Raw genomic sequence first — 10,000 nt, forward strand, 5'->3', positions numbered from 1 at the left:
TCATATGATAGATTCATCTTTCTTTTCTCCCTACATCTGCTTCCCGCCAGGGGATATTGCTTTGGAATGAGAAAATCATTGGTTATTTGTTGGGTATGGTTCGGCCTTTTGTGTATGTGCGTGCATGATGAAAGAAGGCATTATAGGCATTTCTGATGTAAGACACGTTCCTGAAAAGTTAAAGGGTATTGTCTGTCGTTTTGCATTGAGAGGCGCATCGTCAGGCGCTGGTGTGCTTCTGTATGCACTCGTGTCACATTGCACTCATTGTTTTTTTCTGTTTTTGGTAAATGGTAAATGGACTTTCACTTATATAGCGCTTTTCTACCTTAGGTACTCAAAGCGCTTTACACTAACTAGTCATTTACCTACTGATGACGCAGCATCAGGAGCAACTGGGGGTTCAGTGTCTTGCTCAAGGACACTTAGACATGGTCTTGATGGTCGGGGGATCGAACCCACGGCCTTTCGGCTGGGAGACGACCACTCTACCACTAAGCCGTGCCGCCCCTTTTTGTACTTACACTTAAAGTTAACACTATGTCCATAGTTCTGCAGTCACACTGAAATTGAAACAGAACACAGTAATGTGAGTGTAACATGAAAACAAAGCCAGTTAAGGGGTTTAACCCAAGGCTTTAATAAACTATCATGTTTATTCCCAGCATCTGAGAGAATACAGGTAGGACAATAGTGCCGTGTCCACAGGATGGCGTTATCAAGCTTTACATGATACTCAGATAGTGAATGTTGGTTTTCATTTAACACTGCCTGCCCTACAACTATTGAAGACGGTTTCATTAACATATGTCTATATTTGTCTAAATTTCATCTGTCACATACGTTACAGATAAAACAAAATATTGCTGAGGTTGAATTTACTAAAATACGTCTTTAATTAGGGAATTAAAAAACTTTATCTTGCATTTCCTGGCCAAGAGCCAATCAGCAAGACTTTTTTGATCTAATATATATATATATATATAATATATATATATATATATATATATATATATATATATATATATATATATATATATATATATATATATATATATATATATATAAATAAAATAAAAAACATAAAACCACTTATCACTTAATTATAAACATTACTTTTAACTTGTGGTCAACCAGACTGTGTACAGTATGAGTTTTGGTTAATGAAACCAGGAGTAAGAAAGGGAACAACTACAAATACATCTCCTGTAAAGTCAGCTTTGTTATAGCTATGAATGACAAGCAGTGAATTGAACCAAAAATTGTAATTCTGACATTTTTAATTCTGTATTTTTAATTTGGGCATCAACGATGGACCGTCAGTGCTGATAGAGTGCCCACCTCTGTGTATATGTCGGTGATGATGAAAACAAGACATTGATATATTTGAGGCATATAGCCAGCGTTTTTCGTTATGAGATCAAGATATAGTGTTTCAAAACATGTTCCTTCATATAACATGTACAACTACAATTAAAAAAAAAAAAAACATTTTAAAGTAAACAATAAAGCATGAATTAACCTGGCTGCATAAAACTCATACTTTGTTGCAGCACCATTGTCTTACACTACAATGTTTTAGGGAAAGGTTATCAGTTTGGCACACCCTGTTGTGTCAATATTTGTTCACCCAATTCTGCAAAGAACGCTCTAAATCTGTCAAATTGTGAGGGCATCTGCTGTCCCAAGCACTCTTCAGCTCATCACACAGATGATTGATGATTTCTTTATTCCTCCCTGAAGGTTTCTGCTTCATTGTAGTTAAGGTGCTCTTTTGGAGATGAACATTGTTGTCTTCATGACCAACATTATATTCGACTTAAGCATTTTCTTTAGACATGCATTTAATGATTTTTAAGTAGGAAAATATATTTTTACATGCAGGCTTGGATAGTTTTCTTTATAAGACATGTCCTTGTTTCCAACACCATAATGCACACATGGTGGGCCAGAAATTCCTTTATTTCCTTATATATATATATATATATATATATATATATATATATATATATATATATATATATATATATACACGAACATGTAAACCGTACAGAACTGGATTCTCCATTGTCTTTATTTTTTTCTTTTTCTTATCTGGCAGTGTGTTCATATGATCAATAAATCAATCAGTCAATGAAGTTTAATCGCTAAATGAAACTCTGAATGTGCCCGCTACAGTTTGAATTACCTGCAAATATGGACTCAAATTTTCCCAGGACTGACATCTTGTGAATAGGAACTTCATGGCTGTTTCACAGACTGTTAGTGCCCTCAGAGGCACATGTTGGCCTTTTTTGGTAACAAATATCCTGCTGCTTGCATTCTACCATTTGCTTGCCATTGGGTAGTTTTAATCGAATTATGCTTGACAACTTCCTAGAAATGGCATGTGTATTGCAAAACATATTAACTGAAATTGATATTTTTAACAAACTCGAAAAAAAACTCTGCACTCTGACCTTTCAACCAAAATATCAAAACCCCGTAATGTGGTGGACCATTGCTTTTGCTGTCGGACTACAAAAAAATGACAGGAATAGCTTGATGGAACAGATGAACATTATTTGATATCAGGCTCATTTTAAATTGGATGGCAGATGTAAGCTGATTGTTAACACTAGTTATAATTTACTTGTTATGTGTGCCCTTTTAAATTTTATTTCTACTTTCCCAAAAAAAAATTCATTGTTTTTCAATTGAGTTGTTCAGGTTATATAGGTCACATTAACGGTAGAGCATTAATTCATTCTAGGTCACATTAACGGTAGAGCATTAATTCATTCTTGGAACTACTTTTCCTCATTTGGGTCGCAAATCCATGTTTCAATCATTTGCATCATAATGTTACCTCATGGTTTTTTTTTGTGATGTATAGATGGTTTAATTATTTTACATTACTGAGATTAAATGCCAATTTTCATTCCCGATATTATATCCCAGCCACACATTATTGTATTTAATAGTATAAGTGAATGAACAGAATATTAGACAGGCAACATTGTTTAAGTGGTGTTTGTTTGAAAGATGATAAATTCAAGTTGTCATTTCACACTGTTGCTTCACACACAAAGCTGGCAGCCTAGCAGTTCATGGTAATATTCCCATATCTATCCCACAGGTCCCATGTGTTATAAGCCAAGTCTCGCTCTGTAGAAGCGTGGTCTTATGGGATAAGTTGTTCTTTTTATCAGTTGGTTGTGAGTGCTGGGGAATATGTGTGTTGCCAGCCACCACATACGTGAAATCCTGAATCGGAATGCTGACAAAGTCCAACTGTATAAAAGCACCAAAAAATAGCATTACTAGATCTTCATACACAGATACATAATGTGTCCATTTTCTGTGCAGTATTCCTTGTTTCTTAAGTTTTTGTATATTGATTAGCAAACTATTATCACAGTGTATACAATGGGTGTTTTTAAGGTGTGTATATTACACTTTAAAAAGTGCTCTGACCATATATGAATTTTATCTCAATACAGAGAATTTCAATTGTTGAAACCACCGTGGTTGAAGCTGGAATTAACAAACATTTTTGGAGTTTAAATTGCTATAGGAATAAGAAAAAAAAAACAAGTCAATGCTCTCACATTTTCTACATTTGTGGTTCAAATCTCTGCACCGGACTTGCATTGCTGAGTTTACATGAACTCCTCCTACATGCCAATGTGTTGGACAACTACAAACAAACAAATAAATAAATAGATAAATAAATAAAGTCATAATATAATATAATACATACAGTAATGCAATACAATATCATAAGATGAAATATGAAGTGGCTTGAGCAAATTACTTATGATAGTTAGGTTTAAATGTCATGTAAAGTTAAACAGGATTTAGAAGTCTTTTCAGCATGAATAGCTCACACTTTCAAGTTGAGCAGTGCTCTGCAACAGTAAAAGAGTGAACAGTTTTGTTTATTACTGTAGGCTTTTAATTTCAAAATGAAGTTTAAGTAAATTAATCAATCATTCTCCAGAGTGGACTATTTAGCTGTATCATAACAGTTTGGTCATCAGAGGGAATGATTCTTCCAGAGACAAAGGCAAACTGGTAATACACTTTTATACACCTACTATCACTCACAAGTACCACTTGATTTTTATTTATGTGTCATTTTCTCAGCTTGAATTGACTTCACTCATAACAATTGTATTTTTGCTCTAACTGGCCAATATGCAAATGTAAGGCCACACTCTGGCTCAAAACATCAGTTGAAACAAGATCAGCATTTGGTTAATTCAAAAGTCAATGTCACCTTGCTGTTTATGCAGTCTGTCACGATCATCATTATACAATTATAAGCAATGGACAGTAAAACATGGCAACACATTGAGGTAAAAAAATTACGTACACAGAGATGCCATCACCAAGGATGCCCCACTATGTATTACATACAGAGTGTATGAGTTGGTGTATTTTCGTGCTTTCGTTTGACAAGAAGAGAGCAAATGTGACAGTTTTTGGAAGTCTGATTTGCTTGTGTATATTGCTATTCATCAAATTATCAAATGAAGATCTGCCTGACCAAATGAGAACCTGACTCAAATGAGGACCAAAACAGTACTATACTATATACTTTTCTCTTACTCTACGCTAGACAAATAATTGTGCTAAAAATTGCCACATAGATTTACGTTTAACATACGTCCTTCTGTGTGTCTCTTTTAAACTAGGACTTTGATGTGTGGAAGAGCCTGTATGAAGCATAACGTCAAATAGCCCGTCAAGTGGCAGCAACAGCCAAAATTGATTTCATACAAGTAGAGGCAAAGATTGTGTTGCTCTTTGGAGCATGTCCAAGAAAATGTCTAGTCTTGTATTGAACACCCTCCGAAATAATTCCCAAGGTGGTACAGTTTGCTGGCAAGGTTTAAAGCTAATCCTGCTTCATAAATAAAAATGGGCAGTCAGTGATCTCAGAACACAACCACTTCTGCATGAGTTCAATATCATGCCTCTAATCCAGTATGTGCTTCGTGTGCAGATTCTGGAAGATTTCTTTAAAAAAAAAAAAAAAAAAGACATAACAGCATGCAGCGTTCTTCTAATCCTTGTCTTAATCATACTCACTGACACAATAAAAAGGATGTGCTTTCAAAGTACGATAAATAATCCAATAACTCGTACTGCGATGGCCTTCCATTGTTATGTGCATGCAAGGAGTCAAGGAGAGTCCAGAAAAGTGCTCAAGGCTATTCTCCTTTATCAGCTGCTCTTCTCTCGTAGCAACAGCAATAACATGTGGGAATGATGTGGGATGAGCGTGACCTTGATGGCAGTGTACAGTGCTGTTTTGTGAGAACGGTATCTTGGTTTATAAATGTACAGCATGTGGATGTTAGGTTTACAGACAAGACTTCATTTTCATTTCATCATAATGATTCAGAATTGTAATACTCGAGCTCATGAACAACCTCAATGTGTCAGCAATGGAGAAAGTGATGCTTGATATGCTGACCTTGCTGTTTTTTCCTATCTTCATTTTCTAGACGGAGCTCTGGAAATGCCCCTCTTTCATCTGATACCTTCCCAGAGGCAGCTGGTTTTTCAGGGAGACCGTCTGCCTCTTCAGTGCACTGTCACTTACTTGGACCCTTCAGTCGAGCTGCATTGGCATCACAATGGCCACATTGTGTCCACCCAAGAGGACCGCGGTGTTTATGTGGAGGAAACTTTGCTTCATGATTGTTGTCTTCTTACCAGGTACAAGTAACAGATCAAGTTATTTATGTGAGGAGCGAATGTTGCGGAATGACAGTTGACGAGCTGAAATACTGGACAGTTCTACTTATATTTAAAGGTTCCACACAAGCAAACTTTTTTTAAATTAAATGATACAACTAAACTGAAATGCTAAAAATAATAAGCATTTCATTGTATGCATGTCACAGTGCAACAAAAAACAAATGTAGTATATTACATTTCACATATGTTTTCTTCTTGAACAAGATCTATTTAAAAAACAAAACAACAAAAAAAAACATGATAAATCTGTGACTTTGCCGGCTGCTGAATACCTTACATGTACATGTTAGGGCTTTTTTTTATTTTTTTTATTTGGCAGATTGGACACCAAGCTGAAAGGACTGGTCCAACAGAAGCAGTGTTTTTACTACTGAAAACAGTTGTGTTAAAAAAAAAAAAAACAATTTTGGATTGAAAAAAGGTCACTATTTGGATGAATATGACATAGCATTCTAGTTTGTTTTTCAAGATTCAAGATTCATAAGTTTTTTCATATGCATAATAATACCACACAGTTAAATTCTTATTCTGTTCACTCCCCGATCAGACTACATTCCAGAGTCGAACAAATAATAAGGTAGGCAATAAAACGAAAACAAACAGTAATAGAGCAATAATGGCAGTAATAATGAACCACTAATAAATGAATAGACTTACATTCTGAGCATATTACAGAGTAGATTGAGTGAAAGAAACTGTATACATATGAGGAAGTGCAATATATCATGTAGTGTAAGACAATTCCAGAAAATGTGCCATTTTGTACAAGGCAACCGTAAAAACAACAACAACAAAAAAAACAGGTCAGGTCAAATTGACCTAAATGATTAGGTCAGTCCTTTTTAAGTGGGTTACATTTTACCCAAATGCTTTTAGTATAGGATGTGTTAGGCGGCGTGTCTATCTGGGAGCAGAAAGTCGATCGAAGCCTTACGCCAGCCCTGACAATGTTTAAGTGGACAGCACAGGGAAGACAGCTTGTTTAGCACACTATATTTCATTCATGAGTACGTGAACAGTGAGCATCAAACAGGCTGAATCATTCAACTACATTTTTTAAATCATCCCACTGGGTGGCACAGGTATGAGGGAAACACACAAAATGATCGTGATGGGGACAATTTTCAAATGTCCTCTTCACCGTGCCACTGCACAGATAAACACAACTACTGTGATGTAAGTGAATACATCCAGTCCGCTCAGCCAACTTAACATTGTCAAAATTATCAGCTTCGCCTACGAACCTAATTAGGATAAGCAGCTCTAGAAAAGTGATGAATGGATGGATCTACATAAACGGAGTCCAATGCTGACATAAATCTTAATGTGTTTATGACTTTTTTATGATAACGCAACGTTCATGAGTTTTTATGTTCCGTTTAGATTGCAACAGTGACTAGGAAGGTATAATGATCTGATAATCCACAAGTGTTAGTTTAAGGTCCCTTCTGAATGAAAAAACACAAGGCAGCACATAGTAACATTAATCTTGCCTTTCCAACTCACACATAGAATGCATGTTAGGACCCATGCACACACACATCGCTACCTGCCTTCTATATCTCTCAATCATCTAAAGTAGCTGGGATTTAACTTTAGTTATTGGCGCCCTTGATAAAGATCTGAAAGGACAGGAAAGAATTGACTTGGCAGTGAGCCAACATCCCTGAGCAATCTGCAGCCCATCCCGAGAGAGGTTGGCCTTGTAGCTCATCCCGCAGCTCTTGCTGATCACACGCTAAGAGTAACAGATGCTGAAACATAATTGTTGCAATAAATTAAAGCACAAACCTTACACACTTTTTTTTAACATATCTGTAACCTACAATCGATTGTATGATTTTCCTCTTCTAAAATAAGTATTGATGGGCTGCTGACATAAGCATTAAAATGGTAACATCATTTACATATGGCAATGGCATCCCTGGTTAATTTTTTCAGGCTTTTATCCCGCTTTTGTCACGTTGGGGCATGGCGGGTTGAGGAGGTGCGGGATGTTGGAAAGGCGGAACCAAAAAATGCAGGGCTGACTGGGGTAGGTTCGAGTAAGGTGATTTAATAACACAGGCAGGGTTGAAGGAATCGAAAAATACAAAGTGCAAACCAAAACGTTGAACTGAAGCTGACTGGGGGCGACAAGGAACGGGGGGCGACAATGAACGGGAGGCAGCACGGGAAGGAGGGCAACGCGAGGCAAGACGGCGAGGGGAAGACGTACAAGGAGCGTGAGACGAGGCAGCGGGGGGACGACGAACAATGACCCGACAAAGGGACGCGGCAAAACACTGGGGCTTAAGTACTAACCGAACTAATTAAGACGCAAGACACCTGGGGACAACAATGGGCGGGGAAACTTACTGGAGGGAACACGCGGGCGACAGGTGAGGTTAATTAGTGATGACAGACGAGGGGAACACAGAGGACCTATAACTGAAACTACACAACCCAAAAACCCACAACGAAAAACAGATCATGACAGCTTTACGATTAACATCAACAACTATCATTAGCTGTGGGGTTGATTGTTTGTTGTTTTGCCTCTCTTGAGGCGTTTTTAAGTAATTGCTCTTATTTTCTGTTGGTATCAAACTGCCTTTGCTGCAACACGTCAATACTGGTCTAATATTGGTCAGTGTGATGGTGTCACAAAGATGCTGGTCTGCTATTGGTCGGCGCACAGGGTCACAAAGATGGCTGCCTAAAGGCTTGATCTCGCCCTGGTATTTGAACTCTTATTGATCATCTTTAATTCAAATTTCTTCTCTTTTTGTTTTTCATTGTCATAACTTCTTGTTGTCGCTAATTGCTAATGGCAAGCAAGAGCTCATGTTTTTGTCATGGCAGAACTAGACTTACTCCCTGATTCGTTGTAATCAGGGGAAATATAGTCTGAATAGTGCATTGTTGCACTGAGACTGAAGGAGATCTGAGCATTTACAGCAGTTCATTTCCATGTTACAATTTGGAACAATATCACTGGGCTCTGTGGGACAAAGAGTGTTCAGGAAATTGTGGGAAAAGGAAGTCGGTGCTGCTGAGTGGCAAAAAAGAATAAATGGCTGGTATACAACAACATTGGTAATGCTACTCCAACTGGTTCATATTAAATAAATATTAACAATATATTCAATACATTTTATAGAATTAAAAAAAGTTACAGACTGTATGTGTGCAAATATCTGCAAGTAATATAAAACAGTAAAATCTGTCAACAGTTGGCTTCATTATTGATTTTTCCCAGACTATGGTGACTTGGGTACTATTTATAAATCTGCGTAAGACATGGTGAATTCTTCATTGCTCTTGAAGGCCTTGTTTGTAATTCCCTTATGTTGGCCTGTAGTATACAGAAATAATTCAATTTGTCCAACGAAGTGGAGCACATATAGATCATGTTTGTCTTGGCACCAGAAATGTTTTCATCTCCAGAAAAACTACAAGGAGCAGATGCCATTTCCATACGTGCTGATTGTATTTAAGAGCTCATTCCAACTAAGACAATCAGCTTTGTCTGAAGCTAACTTCATCTTTGCTCAGTGCTGCATGTTAAATTATTGTGTGGGGGAAGTTACAGAACTATGCTTTAATTTCTTCATTAAGTCAAAAAATAAACACTCCATTTTAACAGGACTTGTTCTTTAACACGTAGTCATTTTTCATGTTTGTTTAACCACAGTGAAAAAATGATGAGTCACTGTTGAGGTTTGTCACCTTGGATCAATGTCCTCTGAGTCATTAAGCTTCGCCTGCATGTCCCATCAGAAGAGAAAGACTGAATACACAAGATTTAGTACATGGCTTAAGGCCTGTGTCTGGATTTGTCACACCGTGTTGCAGCAGTGCAATCAGAGATGGCAAAGTCTGAGTGAAGTGACCTCTTTGAAGGTGAACACAACATGGTTCAGGCTATGTATTCTATTCCACCCATCGTGCTTTTGGCTAAATCGCCACATGAGACGTCAAAGCATCGTGCACTCTTTGCACACCAGGTTAAGGCTTAAGTGTGATGTTGACAGTTTTATGTTTAGTCATTGTTTGTGTATCTTTGGTTTCGCATTCAGTTCCCTCCTTGCATTGTGCCATGTAATTACAGTGCAATATTTGGTGCTGCAGCTGTGTTAAGATGATCTGTTTACATTTCTCACAGTGAGCGTAACAGCCTCAGACCCCCTGAGGCCCAATAGTTCTGCTATGTGAGCTAGACTCCTGCTGAGTAATGGTGTCAGGCCAAACTCCCAGTATTAACTGT

General features: G+C 37.4%; 1 protein-coding gene across 2 annotated transcripts in view; it reads left to right on the top strand.

The window, feature by feature from the left end:
* Positions 1–10,000, top strand: part of adgra1b (adhesion G protein-coupled receptor A1b) — a 129,256-nt gene that overhangs the window by 29,402 nt on the left and 89,854 nt on the right. For both annotated transcript variants that reach the window (XM_088421881.1, XM_088421882.1), the window contains one exon: positions 5,496–5,709. In XM_088421881.1, coding sequence (XP_088278007.1) covers positions 5,496–5,709 — 214 coding nt within the window. The remainder of the gene's footprint in view (positions 1–5,495; positions 5,710–10,000) is intronic.

The sequence above is a fragment of the Hippichthys cyanospilos genome, chromosome 8 (genome assembly GCF_059441005.1).
Source record: "Hippichthys cyanospilos isolate Australia breed blue-spotted pipefish chromosome 8, RoL_Hcya_1.0, whole genome shotgun sequence".
Lineage (NCBI taxonomy): Eukaryota > Metazoa > Chordata > Actinopteri > Syngnathiformes > Syngnathidae > Hippichthys > Hippichthys cyanospilos.